Source organism: Hesperophylax consimilis, chromosome 1 (genome assembly GCF_061612785.1).
Source record: "Hesperophylax consimilis isolate HC1 chromosome 1, BYU_Hcon_1.0, whole genome shotgun sequence".
Lineage (NCBI taxonomy): Eukaryota > Metazoa > Arthropoda > Insecta > Trichoptera > Limnephilidae > Hesperophylax > Hesperophylax consimilis.
Genome location: NC_142836.1, coordinates 14,327,548 through 14,346,614, shown reverse-complemented (window position 1 = coordinate 14,346,614; position 19,067 = coordinate 14,327,548). Strand labels below are relative to the sequence as shown.

General features: G+C 34.6%; 1 protein-coding gene across 1 annotated transcript; it reads left to right on the top strand.

Annotated features, from left to right (window-relative positions):
* The first annotated feature begins 2,924 nt into the window (after positions 1-2,924).
* LOC149426327 (uncharacterized) lies at positions 2,925-17,069 on the top strand. Its single transcript, XM_089636414.1, has 3 exons — positions 2,925-3,234; positions 8,255-8,405; positions 16,005-17,069. Exons 2-3 carry the CDS (start codon positions 8,255-8,257, stop codon positions 16,667-16,669), a joined length of 816 nt encoding a protein of 271 aa, XP_089492540.1. The 5' UTR covers positions 2,925-3,234; the 3' UTR covers positions 16,670-17,069.
* Positions 17,070-19,067: the final 1,998 nt, after the last annotated feature.

The window sequence follows — 19,067 nt, the reverse complement described above, 5'->3', positions numbered from 1 at the left end:
TACACGCGCCCACGAGTAAAGCCAGACTGTTGAACTTCAAGTCTGTTGACACTTCTAGTCTGGGAATGCTGTCATTGTTCTACCGGTATTCCAATGGAAGATGCCCCATGATCCCTTCAGCTCCGTTGCATAGACGGTAAACTAAATTTCTATGACTCGTTCTCGGGTGTAACGGCTCGGTTGTGCAACGATTTGCCGGCCTCTGTGTTTCCTCCCTCCTATAACATGGGTCCTCTCAAGAACCATGTTCACTTCTTTCTCTCCTTAAAAAGACCCTCCTTACAGCATCCGCAAAGATGACATTAACCATGAGGGAAATTATTAAAAAATAATAATAATGCAGTTGCAATTACATAAAAAAAATATAATGTTACGATTAAAAAAACGAAATTGCACAGTTGTATCCGAAACAAGTTAGTTATAAATACAAAAAAAGGGGGTTTTAAAAAACATATTTGTTTAAAGTTTTTGCACCAAAACTAAAATAATTTTCAAAATGTAAATGACAAAAGTTAATTTTTTAACTAATGGCAGTATAGTGAATTACCTTCCGAGAGCAAATAGACAGCTTTACAATTAAAATTACTAAAATTTAAAATTACTAAACTTTAATGCAAAAGTTAAAAATTCGTCCTCGTTTAATATTCACATTTATTTTCAAACAAAACCATTAAGCATGTTGAAATACCCACCGTTATCGGAGATAATTCAGTTGAATAAGGTAGCTTATATTTGTCTTCAAATTAATAACTTAATCCTGACTAACTTCCTTATAATATTAATATTAACAATCATAATACGCTACGTACTTAAACGCTGTAGAATCTACTTCTTTGATATACCGTAAAGCCAAGATTAAGCTTAGGAATACGAGCAGAATAAACGGGTTTCTGCTTTTCCCTTATGTGTCATTCCATACCCCTGTGTGTGTGTGTTTGACTTATTTTGTATATTATCCCTTGGATACCTCCAGTTTTATCCCAAATCTATCAAACGGTATAATAGGAGTTCTTATCCTAATAATATTGGATGGTTGTGAAAATACAATAATATTTCACTTTCTCGTCGTAAAGATCACTTATCTTAAGGGTGAAGTATGAACAAATATGAGTTGTGCGTTTCGCTTTTTTATTTGTTCTTCAATACATCAAGATGTGTTCTTGTTTTTCCGATAATTCCTAGAAAAACAGGAAATTGTTAATTTTGATGGATATAAAAGCTTTTCTTAAGATTGCGTCTGTCTTCGTTCACCCACATACCTAGTATTAAATTAAATGAGTGTCATGTGTATGTATATGGAACCGCACAAGAGTCCCAACGGCTCCCAACCGTCTGGAGCAAGTGATACTATGGCATTCCAAATTGGGGTATGTTGTGAGGCTGAAGGTAGTGGGGAGGGGAAGGAGACGGGGAAGATAAAGGTGGGAAAGTATCTGGCTATTCAGATCTGGTCACCAAACAGGGCCAAAGCCATTTCAAGCAACGTTTTCATACTTAATGGTGGTCTTACACCTGGGCGATACTCTGGAACGTCCAAATATACTACATATTATTTTAAAGGAGTAATTTGTGAAAAAATACAAATTAATCAAATAAAATTTACCTTTAATTTTGAACCCGCGACCCCAAGCTTGCTAGTCAAGAGCCTTACCCCTCGACCACGGAAAAAATTTCACATATGCCCTGATGATGGACACATGTAATGCTGTCCGAAAACTTGGCTAAAGAAGGAGGTGTTGCAACACGACATAATATCCCAAAAATAAAAAAAAATAAAGTATTGTTTCAATAATTTATGTAAATATTGTTTATAATTGTCTATCTCATTAATAACTCATTTTCGTAACTCGGTATTATGGTGGCGCTATTTCCCTACTGATTGAATTACTTACGGTTGATTGATGTTTGGTGATAATTAGAAAAAAATCTTAACTTCTTCAAATTCCTATGTTTAAGGTTTCATCCCCACCTATCAACTTTTTTTTATGGATTTCGAAAATAAACTACTTAAAAAATATTGTGTTTTTATTTCTTAAAGATTAGAGTTCTAAGTATTATTTTTGTGGGTTTATTTGCGGGCGCTGTACGGCTTGCTTTTACTTGAGCGAGCAGGTATACGTTAGTCAAGCTGATCTGCCCCTTCTTAAGACTTTCGGCTTTACATTCACAAACAGGCAGAACAAGCCGAAGAGATGCCAGACTTGAAGAAAATTAACTGTTTGAACAAGCGGAAGGCATACTGCATGGTGCTGGCATCGCTAATTAGCTGATAGATTTTTCAGTAAATAAACTTTAAATGCTTTTTATCGAAACTACTTTTTCTTGCTTCGTTTCTTTTTTCTCCGGAACTACTGAACTGATCATTACGAAATTTTAATTAGACATTTGGCGCATGTATAGCTACTGTTGGACTTAGAATTATATAAAACTTTCGATTTTAAGGTACTTTTTAAAATCGAAGTATCACTCAATAAAGGCTTATATTTTGAGATTTGAAAAGCCAAAATTTTGTTATTTTTACATAAACATTCATAACTCTAGTTCAGACAGTAGCCACAACCATTCTGAATCCAAATTATTTTCGTGTTTGTGTTTCAGATCTACTAGAAAAAAAATCAACGAAGCTGGCATAGCTTTTTTCGAGGGGTTACACGGATGCTGTTACCAGGGATTATATTAAATAAATTATTCATACATTTCAAGAGATATTTTATGAAGCCCAAAAAGATTTATGTCAAGATACCATACAAAAATTCCCAAAAGTACCTAATTTTTTCAACGGTCTAAAGTGGTATGAACTCGTAATAACCATTAAAGGAAGTATTGAGATGCCGAAATTTGTCAGAACATTTAAAAGCATCCTAGCAACAGTGGAATTGATTAAATTATACATCCAAAAAATATTATTTTCGTTTGGCTCGCGTACCATCGTTTACTTTTTCCTGCTACCTTAGAACAATACCTGCAGTGTCTTTCCCTAAGAACGGTCTTAACTGCCTGGCTATTATCTTCAACAAAAAACTGCCGTATAAATAGTTATCACCGGCGTCCGTCAGTCACACTACTCAAAGGTGTTCCAACAGTCCAACAGTCATACAATCTAACAGTTACATGTGAATCATTGAAGGATTGTTCTCAGATAGTTTGTGCTCGGGGAATACACTTGCGAAATAACTTTTCTTTCGTTTGACGCGTTGTTTAGTGATTTTCCAATAGGATTCCAATAAACAAAAGGTGAGTTATATGGGAACTCTAATACCTGCTATTATTGTTTTGCGAGATTACTTTACTTTCTCATAGAATTAAACCATTGTTTTGTTTAGTAATTATGTACATTGTGTGTTCATTTTAGAAATACCTATTTGTTAGTCAATTATTTAAGCAACCCGAAGAAAAAAATCTTGTTTTTCTTCTTGTTATTTTTACAAACTTAATCTATCCCTCATAATCTTACTCTCATTGAAAAGTTGGAAGTGAATGCGCTACAAATAAGGTAAATCTTATCATAATTCTAGCTTTTCAACTCCTTTGACGAATAAATAATGCGCGACAGACGGCAAATTACCTACAAAGAAAATAAAATTACGTTTTCTTTGAAAATCTTTTGAAGTTGCAAAGATTACGATGACTTAGACGTGTTTAAATTCGTTTTATGTGGATTACATTTTAAATTAGACCTCGAGCGGGTCAAATTGCACGCCGTCACATATTTTCGGAATTTTGGTACAGCGGATAATTTGTAGAATTTATGCTGTTAGTATCTAATAAAATATAATATGATCAAATATATTTCACGGAGAAATGTTTTTTTTTCCTCATCTGCCATCGATATGCTTTCTCAGATTATTAAAGGGCCAATTAGGCATTCATCAAAAACATTATTTTTTCTTCGTGCAGGCTTAAGAAATGTAATAAAAGCTCTTTCCGAAAAATCGATATTATATTCAGTAAAATAATACTCTTGTTATTAAATTAACACTTTTAGTTTATAATAACATTCCCAATAGTGTGGGTATAGAACTGGTAGTTTATGTTAGTATTTCACAGAATGAATCATTGTACTCGTAACAGATAGCCTTCCTTCAAGCGGCTTACAAACATTCGCCTTCAAATCAGTTTAAAAAATGCTCGGAAGACAATGTTTATTTTTAGCAGTTCAACTTAGCAATGACCTCAAAATGAACCATTTATGTTTCACTATTTAATATGAAGAATTCATTCGTGAGAACTGCATTGGATTATATTTCCTCCTTATTTATTTGCTTAACTACGTACAAATCTTTCAACGTTACTGATTTATATTTTTAACAGCGTTTATCGATCAAGAAAATCGAGGTTACACTAATTAATGCGAAACAAATTATCTCCACACCTTCAGAGAGACCTTACATTATAGCGTGAGAAACAAAACAAAAGTATTATCTTAATCTCAACAGGAAAAATGCGAATTATTCTTACATCATACTTTTTTTAAATAATAATAAAGAATGTTGTGGATTTGCGGTAAAAATCCTAATCCTTTTTTTCCTTACGGTTTTTAGGAGAAATAATTAAAATTAATAATGACGCTCACGGTTCTAACGTCAACCTATTTCCAGGACCTAATATTTTGTAAAAATAAGAAATTTTTCGTGAAACACCGCAGTTTCGAATAATAACATAATGACAAAGACAATTATTATGTCCTTTTATCAGAAAATTAAACAAGGTTTGTGAAAATTTTGCAACCATTTCAGTAGAATTTACACCGAGTAAAAGGAATTTGTATTTGGAGGAGAGTGAAAACAATTTTCTTGTGATTTTTAGCCGGATAAATATGCCTAGTTATAATGCCAAAGATGGTAAAGTAGAGGTAGTGCAATTAAATACGTTGATAACTATCAGAGGAGTATTGATAAATGAATTGCTTCTATGTAATGTAAGTACTTTAAACAAGGAATAACGAATTCAACTAAAATTAAAATAATCATACACTTATCGACAAACCTACATATGTTTTAATTGAATTAATTTTCCGCGAGCTGATAGTTTCAATTCATGTTTAGTTTTCAGTTTGAATCCGTCAAATTTTTAATTTGGTTAGCGGGTTTGTGTCCGCACCGAATAGGTCTGTACAGACGGTTCGTTACGTTTGATGATTTAACAAAGGTGTGCGGTTTCGTGCGGTGAGGTTTGTCCGGACCTTGGCGCCTAATGCCGGTCCGGGAAAGGCTGGATAAAGGAAACCCTTTAGCAACTGCAGTCAGTGCCAATAGTATTAGAGCGCAATGCTCAGGTAAGTGCCTCATTAATTTGAGAAAAAAATATACCGCTGTAGTTGTCGCGGTTTGTGGTCGGGGGGATTAAGGCTGCAGTATTTAGTGGTGACATTGGGTGAATTCATAACACTAATTCATAGCTTCCTACCCACTTTCAATACTTCACCCTTCCTTTTAACCAAACCAGATAAAAATAACTAAAACTACTAACATTATTCAATATTATTCATTCGGTGGTGTACACTAGCGTACCAGGTACATACAGGCCAAGTAACGTGCCTCTCTGTAAGAACTGGCCCTGAGGAAATATTCAACAAAATTAACGTCATGTCAGTACAACTATTGTAATACAATACTCTTTTACATTCATTAATACAAATCAGAAGAAACAACAACTAACACTTTTTTATTTGTTTTTGGCGTGTTATGCCGTGTTGCGCTAACATGTGCACATCTGCCCTTATGATGTACACTGTAACGTTGGCTAAAGAAGAAGTTAGCGCAACACGGCATAACACCCCAAAAACAAATAACAAAAATAATTTGGACCGTTAAAATATTAAATCGTATTTAACAACTAACACGTATATTAGAAACTTTGGATCTCAGGATCAAAAACATATTTGGATGTAACTTATTGGCAAGTAACTACACATAAAACATATATGCTTCCTATACTTTGGTACTAAACTCAACAAAAAAATCCCAATCTCATTCAAAACTCACAACAACATTATAAAATTTAAATTAAATAAAAATCTGTATTTAACATATGAAGATCACAAATAGAAAATGTACTAATATCAAAAAAAACTGAAACTGAAACCACTCAACTGTACCAAAAAAAACATCCTGTAATGTATTTATAATTATTTCAGAAAAATCCATAATACTAAATTTTAATAGTTTGTAAATGAAATATTCATCACGGTTTACCCCAGTGAGGTTCTCATAATCTCTATAGATATAAAAAAATGTATCATATCCCAGAAAACTAGATAAGTTTTAGTGATTGCATCTATAAAATACTGGATGATTTCATATCTTCACCCATCACCTCTAAGTACTGTAGTGGCCTCTAGTCAGTGTATCAATTATAAACTGAATAAGTTCTACAGAAAACATTTTTTTTTAATATTTTTGACTTATTTATAAGGGAGCCAATTTGAGCTTCAAGTTAATACACTTATTTGACCTGGCGGAATACTTTGGTGCCCTAATATGAAACCGATCAGTAAAATATCTTTCAAGTGTATTTTACATGTACACCATCGAATGGAAAAAAAACGCCAATTGAAACTATTTACCTAAGAGAGACCGCACCGTTCAAGAAAAACCATCTCCCTATACCCATCACATCAGGTGTATGTGTGAATAACATAACTTACTCCAGACCGACAGTTCCAATTCTGGCGAAAACAATATATTTTTCATATACGAATAGGTTCGTGAAAAATATTTTTGGCCATACTGGGAATGTTTTGTGGGACGCAAAATGTGGCGATCGACGTTTCTTACACCTTCGACCAGACATGGCACATATGGTTGTTTTAATTTAAATACCGCACAAGAGTCCCAACTGCTCTCGACCGTCTGGAGCCAGTGAAACTATGGCATCCCCGTTTGGGGTATGCTGTGAGGCTGAATCTATTGAGGAGGAGAAGGAATGGGGAAGAGAAAGGTGGGGAAGTACCTGACCATTCAGATCTGGTCACCAAATACATCTAAAGCATTTCTAGCAATTCAATTCTGAATGGTTGTCTTTCACTCTAGTACACTTTATATTATTTTAATTAATAAACTGTGAAATGACACACAGTGTACACGCGAATTTTATTATGTTTCCTCCGTTCTTCAACATTCTTCATTCTTTAAAACCCTCTTACACTCTTCCCTCACAGCTGCTCCTGAAGTTTGTGTCAACTTAATATAATCAAAACAAAAAAATTGGGATTGACTATACCAAAAAGCAACAAAAATGAATATTAGCATGATCAATATATCAATAGATGATTATTAATAGTTAAAAACATTTTTGTGCAATCAATAAATATTTAATAAATATTTTTTATGTGCAATAAAAGAATAAACCAAAACACTCTCTACAAACAAGTACACATGTAAAGGGAAACGGCTGCGCACCCTTTTTCATTAAAAACATAAATTTGATTTCGAAGCCAAAATACCCAACCAAACTGAATAATTACTTTGTTAATCTAAAGGTGTACATATTTAGTAGTGATATGAGCTACTTTATTTAGTTTTCTTTTAAATTGTGATATATAGGACATTAAATATTTAAATTTTTCGTGATTTTTAGAAGCAACTTTGGCATTTTGTGCGAGTTAAATGTGATTTATTTTAAAAAATTAATATTATCCTACCTACTATGTTAATATAATGGAAAATAAAATGAAACATAAAATGCGTATTTTTGGAGAGAAATTTATACGCGATATATTTGTGTTCCAATGTAATTTAAGTTGACGCCTCAAAACGCTTTTATAACTTTTTTGTTTTATTTCAAATTTCATAATATTTTCAAAGAAAACATTGATTTTTTGAATATTTATTTCATACTGCCTAATTCATGAAAAATTGAAGTTTTGTATGAAAAAGGCGGGCAGTCGTTCCTCTTATTCTGATAAATTGATATTCTCTTATATTGATAAAGAAAATTCGTCCTCATTTATTAATACGTATGGAAAGAAAAAATAACGGGAAATTAAAAAAAAACTTTCAATCTGAAAACTATTGTGAATAGAAAACTAATCTAACCTTACACAAAGGCTGTACAGCAAATACTTTTAACATTCTTACATTTTTTGTAGTCTTCAAAACAATTTGGTTTATCGCGATGGCATTGTGATTATTATCATATTTCCCGGAAAAACATTTATCGCGTTATCAATCTACAGCGAAACGCGGTATCACATTCAAAATATGAATGGTACACCATTAGGCAATGGTCTCCTAATTATTGTTATGTTTTACAGATGGCGCCACTTTCCTGCAAGTTCCTGCTCCTCGCAGCGATGCTGACGATATTGCAATGTTCCTGGGGGGAAACAATTATTAGCGCTAAAGCGGTTGGGGCAAAGGAAGCCGAATCGAGGGCGGGAAGTGATCTCAAAGTTGCAGCCAGTGGTGAGGAAAAGCAAACCACATTATTTTTGTATGTAACTAGTTAGTAGTTACCTACCAAACAATGTTGCCCGAGTTTCATGACAAGTCATTCAAAATCATTTAGTAAATAATACGGCATCGGGGGCACATTCCATGAATATTCTTCATATATAAAATTCAGGTGCCACTGTGTTCGTACACGCTTATTAGTCCAGTCAAGATGTACATCCGTGCTTGCAAAAGGTCCAGTCATTCTGAATTTTTTATATGTTGTTAGGACCTAAACCAGTATTAAAAAAAAAAATTTGCAACTTCGAAAGTGCTGTGCGAGCGGCGGTGGACCTAAAAAACTAGGAAATTTTCGGATTTTTTTCAGTTTTTGCTCAATATCTCAGTAAAGGAAGGGTCTTACTGGTGTAGTCGGTATAAATACTTTTAAAGTAGACTAAATTTGCTATAATTTGAGACCAAAGCAAGCTATATAAAGCCATTGGTTTTCAAGATACAGTTCTTCAAAAATAGGCAATTTTTTCCAAAAAGTGAAATTTTTTCGAAATGGTCTCTTATTTTGTAAAATAATTTCTAAAATACGCATCTCACGTCAAATATTGTTTGAAATAAAGTTGTTTTAAATTTAATAAGCTTTTATTTGAGACTTGATTGATATCTGTAGACTAAACGGTTCTCTCAAAAATGGCAGATAACCAAAAACAGTCATAAGTGGGTTTTGGGTGAAAACTGTTCTCGCGTCTTTTTATGGTTTTATTGTGCTGTGAAGTAAATCCATTAATCATCGTGGGTTTATCCTAGGGTCATAATATAATTACGACTATTTCAAATTTCAAGTACCCATTAGTACCTATACCCATGGGTACCCATATGAATGGGCACGCATATTCACTAGCTGTTCGAGCCCACATTTTGGCAAACCTCACACTGGCCAGCATTGTTTCTTATGAGGTTGACATAACTCCTGAGGAGCGAGACGAGACTCAAAAATTGCTGCGAGACACTGAAAGGTCTCTCACTATATCAGCAGAAGAAATTGATACCTACCAAATACTAAAGGCAAAATTTAAAAGTGCCTTGGAGAAAATTAAAGCGAATGGTCCAACATCACAGTTGTGCAATACTTTCGTATGACCACTTTGATAAAACTATTCATCCAGGCAGAGCGTGCTGGTGATTGGAACCTTCATTTGTACACTGTCCACAAGATGCTCCCTTTTTTTCACGCAGCTGGACATTTTTTGTATGCTAAGAGCGCGCACCTCTACCTGCAGGATATGATGGATCTACAAGATCGGATGGATAAAAGCGAATGCGACATGTTTACAAAAGGATCCTTCACCATTTGCCGGTCTGACAAGTTTTGGTCTGGGTTGTGGTCAGACCTAACAATTGAGCAGAAGCTGATGCGATCCATGAAAACCTACGGTGGGTTGACCCAAGGAAGAGGAATCTCCGAAAGTGTTCTGGCAAGGTGGACAACAGGAATGGTGTTTATGTTGAACATTTGTGAAGAACTGGAAAGTTTTTGCAGCTTATCATGTCATACTGGAGAGCAGCATGTAGACATGAGATCTTCTCAAATCATCCGAGATAATAGTGATGTGGAAAAACTAAAAAACTGGTTTGCTCTCCACCCTCCATTTCCCAAAACTGACAGTTTAATTTCATCAGTGGTGGTTTACTGGCAGGTCCTGAAATTAATTGCCACACAGCCCAGAGAGTTGGAACGGAAGGAGTAATGAAAATTGTGGGGAAAATGTACGACAAGGTAGTAATAAAACGGAAAAATAAAGTTACCACGCTGGCATCGATCACCTCAACCGTTAAACTGCCGGACAAAAACAGAAGAGTGGCTGTGGATCCGCTCACAATTTTTCAGCGAGTGTGTATTGCAAAGAAATCTGAACAGGATTTACAGGATGACTTCAAGTATGAGTTGGCCCCGTTCCCGATATCTCTGTTCAATGAACAAGGGATGCGCAAGGGCACAAAATCTACTCTGTACTCTGCCTTCACTCCTCTTTCCAGCCACACGCCGATAGATGCCAGCACTCACGTCATTTTGGATGTTGGCTACCTCTTGCACAAGGTCGTGTGGCAGAGGAAAAGCACGGTTCGAGCACTTTTGGCGCGTTATATCACCTACGTCCGAAACCACTTTGGGAAGAACGTCTCCATCGTTTTTGACGGCTACCCCGAAGATGCTACCAAAAAAAACACCAAAACAGCGGAACGACTCCGGCGCTACGCAGCTCATTCCAGCTACGAATTGACTTTCGATGAATCCACAGTGATTCAAATTGCTCAAGAGCATATTTGGGGAATGAAAACAATAAGAGACGCCTTATAACTCTTCTCTGTGACGCCTTTCAGAAGGAGGGAGTAGAAGTGGCTGTTGCCGAAGAAGATGCTGATCGAGAGATCGTCATGATGGCGTTATCAAAAAGAGCAGATGCCGATCGGGTCGTCATAGTGGGAGAAGATGTCGACCTGCTCGTTCTTCTCAATGGTTTAGGCGCTGAAGAGACAAACGTCTATCTTCAGAAGAGCACGAAGGGTGAAACTGGTTGCTGTCACTACTCTACGACCTCCTACAACAACCAGGACTCCCGACAATTACCAGGAACGGTACTATTTACCCACGCGTTTGCCGGGTGCGATACCACCTCAGCACCGTTTGGCCAAGAAAAGACCAAAATCAGTACACTTCTGAGCAAGATTGAACCACTTGCTGAGCAAGTGGAGGTCTTCCTTTGGCCAGCCTCTACCCCACAAACCGTGAGTGAAGCAGGCATCAAGTGCTTCGTGGCTCTATATGGGGGTGACATCGCGAGGGATACTTTGGATTTCCTGAGGTATAAGACGTTTGTCACTTCAACAAACATAAACCTCGCCCGTTTGCCACCGACGGAAGATGCTGCAGGCCACCATGCAGCAAGGTGCTACCTCCAAGTGCAGAAGTGGCGGGGAGTCAACTTGAATCCCACTGAATGGGGGTGGAAGCTGTCTTCTCAACGACTCACCCCCATCCCCACCACGATGGATCCCGCACCTCCTGCCCTTTTGCGAAAAATTTCGTGTAAATGCAATAAAGGATGCTCTGGGAGCTGATCGTGTAGAAAGGCTGGGCTCCACTGCTCAGTCCTCTGTCAGTCATGCGGTGGAAAATTTTGCATTAACGTCCCGGATGTGGAGCTGAAATGCTCGGACGATGAAGATGACCCGACTACAGACTGGGCGCCTCTCCCAGCTAAGATAAAAAGAAAGACATGATTTGGCAACCAAGACACAATACCTACATGATTTATATTAGTTTTATTTTTTGTGTACATGTAATTTGTCCTTATAGTAGGTACCATGATGTTTGTACAAGCATTTTGGTATGTAGGTATATAAATCAATGTTTGAAGATGACGTAATTCCCGATAGATGTAATATCTTTTCTTTTTTTCATCAAAAATCTGTTAACTGTTCGATAAATAAAACCATAAAAAGACGTGAGAACAGTTTATTTGCATTTCACCCAAAATCCACTTATGACTGTTTTTGGTTATCTACCATTTTTGAGAGAACCGTTTAGTTTACAGATATTAATCTAGTTTCAAATGAAAGTTAATTAAATTTACAACAACTTTATTTCCCATAATATTTGACGTGGGATGCGTATTTTAGAAGTTATTTTACAAAATAAGTGACCATTTCGAATAAATTTCACTTTTTGGAAAAAATTGCCTATTTTTGAAGAACTGTATCTTGAAAACCAATGGCTTTATATAGCTTGCTTTAGTCTCAAATTATAGCAAATTTAGTCTACTTTAAAAGTATTTTAACAGACTACACCAGTAAGACCCTTCCTTTACTGAGATATTGAGCAAAAACTAAAAAAAATCGGAAAATTTTCTGGTTTTTTAGGTCCACCGCCGCTCGCACAGCACTTTCGAAGTTGCAAAATTTTTTTTTTAATACTGGTTTAGGTCCTAACAACATATAAAAAAATCAGAATGACTGGACCTTTTGCAAGCACAACCCCCTTTTCATGTTTAACTTGACTGGACTATATCTCCGAAACCGCCCAACTGAATTTTATGAAATTTTGTGAATGTTTTTGGTTGGTCCAGATTGAAATATATATATAAGATGGTTTTGGACCTGATAGGTGGCGCTGTTCTCGAAATCTTAAAAAAGAAAAAAATTTCAACGAATTTACAATCACAAATATTAACTTCCCTACGTAAAAGACGGTCTGTGGCAGGAAAACGTATCTTATAAAATACATTCAAAATGGTAGAGTTAAATTCTAACTGGCTTCTAATCTTAATATATAAAAATTCAACCTGCGAATGTTTGTGCTTGCAAAACTAGAAAAGTAGTTTATTTGACATGGCTGAAAATTTCAAAGTGTATTGTTATTAGTGCCAGCAGTGTTTAGAGATGTTTAAAATGTAGAAGAAGTGAGATACGGATACGTAGTTTTTTAACAGTAACATTGTGGTATACAGTAGTGAATTGTGGAAGAAGTCGGAGGCGCTCGAGAAAGACATTATTTGCAATAGCGAAGCGTTTATTTATTTTATTTATGAATCTTAAGTTAGCTCACATCTTCGTGTGTGCTAATAGTTTTATAAACATATAAACATGTACATTGTTTGGCAAACATAATCTTTCTTTAAATATTTCAATAAAGTCACAAGAAAAGAAACATTAATAATTGAGATAGACATATTTTCTTAATTCATTTTTGAACTTATTAATATTTTCTATCACAGCAATTTCCTTCGGGATTTTGTTATAGAGTTTAACGGCCTGGTACATCAGAGATTTTTGGGTGCTTGTTTTTTTTGAGGGGATCCACTAGTTAATTTGAAATATTATGTGTACCTGAGAGTGCATTGTATGAGACGATGTGAAGATGTGAGATGTACGCCAACTTGTGTGGCGTTTATCCTCTCCGCCTACTTTCTGCAGAGAAATGGGGTGATTATTAATTAGTCATACATACCTATGTACCAGTTATCTGGGGGAAAAGTGCAGTAACTGTGTGTTGGGTGTTTATTTACACGATAGTACAAGTAAAAAAGGTGAATAACTTTTATGAAATTTTCAACATTTTAAAGATAATTTTCAGATGCTACTCATAGTTTTCAGGAAAAAAAAAATATAAATGAAAATCTTTTAAGAAAAAATGATGTTTGAAAAGTAATGATTGTTTTTACTACTATCATCTGTACAATCACCTCCGGAAGTTACTCGGTACACAGGTATTGCATTTCAAGAGAAAAAATATAATTTCAAAGCTCCGTAGCGTAGCTCACGATGGAAATCAAGTTTCAGGCTTGCAACACTATTTGTTTACCGAAACATTCCAAATCGAAAAAGAAGTGCTAATTTCATGATGCCAGTGCTCACCATTTGAGTGTATGTACTCCCTCAGATAATACGTAAACAGATTTTCTGCTCTGTCGTTACGATATTTATTCTGTTCATTTAAATTTTAAATGCTTTTGTAAATAGTTCAAAATAAATCGTTTCATTTTCGAGTTTTAAAGTGTCGTCAACTGAAGCTCAATTTAATGCCAAAGGGTCTTGTTTTTGACGAATCCAAGGCCGCTATACAAAAGGAGAAATATCAGAGTATTTCATTTGCCATTTGCTTGAGGTGAATGTTCCCAATACAGCAATCGGCGTCGTTGTTTATCGCTGTTAACAGTTATTGATCTCTGGATATCGATATTTACAAACGAAAACTATATTAAAGTTGATTATATTAGGACTATAAGTTGTGAACATAAAAGTGTACAGTTTTCTTATAAATGATTAAGTATAATGTCAGATATATCTTGAAATTGTTATCTAGTAGTGCCCATACAATTGCCTTTGTGAAAACAAATACCTTTATTACAGAAGCTTTCTTATGACATTGTCAATATTGTATTCCTAGGTGAGTTGAGCTAGAATCCTACCTGATCTATTCTTTCTTATATATTAATCATACTGCACAACACCATTACGAAAAAACAAGACATAGGCATCGACACATGACTCGGACAAAGACAACCTACGGACAAAGACAACCCATAATCTGGCTCCAATTTTTTTAAATTTTCATTGAGAAACACCTGATAAAATGTAAATCCTAAACACAAAAAGTATAAAAGGGTACCTAAACAGAACTTTTATAGTATATAGTATATACTTGACGCCTTCATCTCATTCATCTCATTGTATTTCGTCTTTCCTCATTTCCTTATATTTTAAGATTATAAAATCTAATTGAATTTCTACCACCTCTAAACGGGCTAAGCCTAGTAAGGTTGTTTATACAAAGATGTATTTGTTTGAAATTATGTATTTATGATTAATAAATAATAAAAATAAACAAAAATCTAATTCATAGAGCCAACCGTTGAACCAAAATGGAATCAAATTGTTGCGCGTTAACAGTAGCTCTTTTCTTTGATCGATTCTATAATATAAAATTAAAGTTGAAGTAGATTACATTGATTTTCTGTTCTCACCGATTTGTTGCATAAAATAGATGAGGTGAGAACCATTAGTTCAATGAATTGAAACATAAAATAAATGTTATCATTCTTTTCTGTCGCTAATTTTGTAAAGAAGTCTTTTGTCTTCATCGCTTTCATTAATACGTAGGATTAAAAACATGACATAATCATCTGAATTTGAATGTATATTATTTGTTTTGTTTTTCTTTTATATATCATTCAATATCATTATTATTAAATTTACAAAAAATAGTTATTTTTTCACAAGTTCTGGAGTGTAATTATTGGGTGACAGTAATAATAATATATAAAAGAAAAACCGATAGTTAGATTGGAGTTCTACAAATTAAACTTAATAACAATAAATAAGTATAACGTATTCTGGGTTCAACAGAACTTCTTTTTCAAAATCCCATGACTCACTATATTCTGATACTATATTTTCCATTTAAAGGTAATTTCTTACTTAAAAAAAAATGACATTTCACATCAAACCTGTCAATCAACTGCATTACGGACTTATATTTAGGTTTATAGTTTGCTAGTTTTTTTTTTTTTTTTATAGTGAATACCTCACAAGAGTCCCAACTGCTCCCGTCTGGAGCCAGTGAGACTATGGCATCCCCAATTGGGGGATGTTGTGAGGCTGAAGGTAAGTGGGGAAGGGAAAGAGGAAGGTGGGGAAGTATCTGGCTATTCAGATCTAGTCACTAAACACGGCTAAAGCCATTTGGAGCAACGTTTCAATTCTGAATGGTGGTCTTACACCAGGGCGATACTGGTAGTATCTTCCACTCTGGAACGTGCCGCAAATATACTATATATTATTTTAATTAATTAATTGTGAAATAACACAAATCAATCAAATAAAATTTATTTGCGCACGCAGGGTTCGAACCCGCGACCTTCGGAATGGCAGTCCAATGCGTTACCACTGGACTATGCCGGCCGTCATAGTAAGTTATTAATTGTTTGATAGAAATTAAAATGCAATAGTTTATTGAATTTTGAAAATTGTGACTAGATCTTGGTAGTAGATTTGCAAAAGTATTAGTAGCAAAATTAGCAATTTAAAATTGATTTTATTCATATTATTTGCTTCTAGTTTACCAACCAGCATCTGTATATGGATCTCCCGGTAGTGGCTTCTATCCCAGCACATACAGTAGCTACAGTGGGTATAATCCAGGATATTCGAGCGGCGGATACTCTGGCTTGGGCGGCGGATACCAGGGCGGCGCTGGTTACTCTGGTGGCGGTTACAGTGGAGGCTATAACGGAGTTGGAACAGGATACAGCGGGCTTGGGGGAGGATACAGTGGCCTTGGGGGTGGATACAACGGAGGTGCGGGAGGATACAGTGGACTCGGCGGGGGATACAGCGGAGGCGCGGGAGGATACAGTGGACTTGGAGGAGGATACAGCGGTCTTGGGGGAGGATACAGTGGACTTGGGGGAGGATACAGCGGTCTTGGGGGAGGATACAGTGGACTTGGGGGAGGATACAGCGGAATCGGAACAGGGTACTCAGGATACAATAAGGGATATTCTTCTGGATACGGCGGTAACGGAGGCTACGGAGGATACACCGGAAACGGAGGCCTCGCATCGTACAGTGGATATAATAACCCCAACTACTCTGGTCAAGGTAACCTTGGCTATGGATACTATAAGTCTGGTGACGGGTCTAGCAGCTATTATAACAGAGGAGGCTCAGGATACGGAGGGGTCACACCCGGATATATATCAGGCTACAGAGGATATTCGTAAATATTAATAATATGTGTAGACATTAATATAATTACCATTCAATTATTTAAGTAAATTTTTTGTATCTGTGTTAAACATATAACTCTTATTGTTGAATCTCTAACTCTTTAAATTGATCTTATTTTAATTTATATTAATTTCAATGCATTTTATATTGAATAAACGTTTAAAACCAGAGGTAATTATATTGCGAGGTATTGTTTTGAATTTGTAGAATTTTCTAAAAATTGATTATAAAAAATTTTATTTCACACTATTTATTTTGATCTATTCGTGAAAGTCACAATGAAACTAATGAGGCTTGATCTTTGCTGTATTTTTTTCTGTGCTTATAACTATCATTATAACTTTATATTGTGATTTTTTTTAAAGAAATTGTGAATAAAAAACTAAAAGTTTTTTTCCGTTTTATTTATTTATTTAATTAATACTTGATTTATTTTTGATGCCCTATTATACTACCAATTTTATGGATCCAAAGAGTGAACCTTGTATATGACCATAAAACAGAAAAAATCATCTATGTCTGAAAATATCAAGGAAACTCGTAGAACAAGCGGAAAGCTGGTGAATAAAATTTAAACTTCAGACTCAATTTATTCGAAAATAAAACATAAAAGTAACAACAAATCGACTTTTTTCGAAATCAAATCGACAAAATCTATGTAGAATCATCAATATCCCGCTTTTAGTTTCCGGACATCGTGTATAAGTAAAGCATGTAATAATTACTGACAGAATTTTAATTTTAAAATAGTTACATATTGATTTTTTAATTCGCGAAAATAACATTGATATCGATATTATTGATATTGTTTTATTTCGAAGTTTTTTAAATAAAATCCGTTTTCTATACAAAAATCCGTTTATGTTTTATTTCAACAAAAATTAACCAGAATGACAAAAATTAAGATAAATCATGTGGTATCTCTTGGTATGTGGTATGCATTGTGGTTGCAAAATCCTATAAATATTGCGTCTCCTTTCTCGCTAAATTAAATACGATGCAAAGAAAGCCAAATAATAACAAACCAATCTACTTCATATACTTAACAATAACAACAACAATCTCAGGACCGAGTCATTTAGGTACTCGCTTGAATCTACAGTGCATGGCAATACTTTCTCAGAAATAGTAGAATAATGTTCAACTACACGTAATTTAGTTACAAGAAGGCTGTTATAAAGTAACTTATAAATTAATATGAACGTTAGCTTTTCTACTTATTATTCTTTTTCAACTTTTCTATTTTGTAATTTCTTTCACAATTTTGACTTCTTTCATAATGTTCCATTAAATTATTATATTTTAACCTCTAAATAGTACAAAACAAAGTCCCTATCCGCGTCTGTCTGTTTGTGCGATTTGTTCTTCTAAACTGTTTCCGGTTTTTCACTATCATTTATAGAATTTATATTTATATATAATAAAAGCATATTATCTATATAAGTAGAGAAAACGTCTCCAAGCAAGACCGGTACCATTTAAGCTAGTATATAAATATTTCCGGTACACTTTAGCTAGTATATAAATATTTCTGATGTTGATAAAAATTTGTATGGTCGTAAAATAAATAATTATATCAGGTAAAACATCTTTAGTACCAACATTTGTGGGTAAATATTTTTTTAAAAACTTCAACATCATCATGCAAGTGATTGCAACATTTAGTTTAATATTATTTGGGAAGGCCATTCATTGTGTTTTGCTTGTTAGAAAATTATCTAAAACAATCTCGTTTGTATGAGTAATCAGTTAATTCATACTTTTTTCACAGTATGCCTCCTTATTCAAAAGAATTAGATTTAATTTGTTTTTGGTAGTTTTTTTAAGCAGGCGTGTCCAACTACGACCCTGAGCTGCTGTTAAAATGACCCACAAAATCGAGGCTACTACATAGGTAATCTTTTAACACAAATTAGATATGAAGTACTTTTTGCTTATTTTTTGTAGTCAATGAAAATATTATTCCTCCTTAATTTTTATCTCAATATTGCTTAAGAGTGATAACTGTCATCGCTAACTATGTTATTTTGAAAACCTCGAGGAAATTGGGAAAAAGAAGGTGATATGTTCTTGGCTATTGAGATCTTGTTACTAAACCCGATTAACACTTTCATTTCAAGTTATCAACGTTTCGATTCTTAGTGATGGTCTTTCACCAGGGCGATACTGAAATAAATTACCACTCTGGAAGGTGCCACAAATACTTATACATGGTGTGTCGGAACTTACCCGACAAAAAAAATAAGTGGTTCTAGAGTTTGTTGGCATTTAGGTCTTCGGTGACGTTTTTCTTTTACTGTTAATTATTTATTTGTAGGGCTTTTACAAACAAAATACAATTATAATAATACAAGTCAAATTTTTACATAATGCATTAATATAATATATTTC

Coding starts and splice junctions, on each gene's coding strand:
- LOC149426327 (XM_089636414.1), top strand. CDS start 8,255: ATGGCGCCACTTTCCTGCAAGTTCCTGCTCCTCGCAGCGATGCTGACG. Junction 8,406..16,004: donor TCTCAAAGTTGCAGCCAGTG/GTGAGGAAAAGC, acceptor ATTTGCTTCTAG/TTTACCAACCAGCATCTGTA.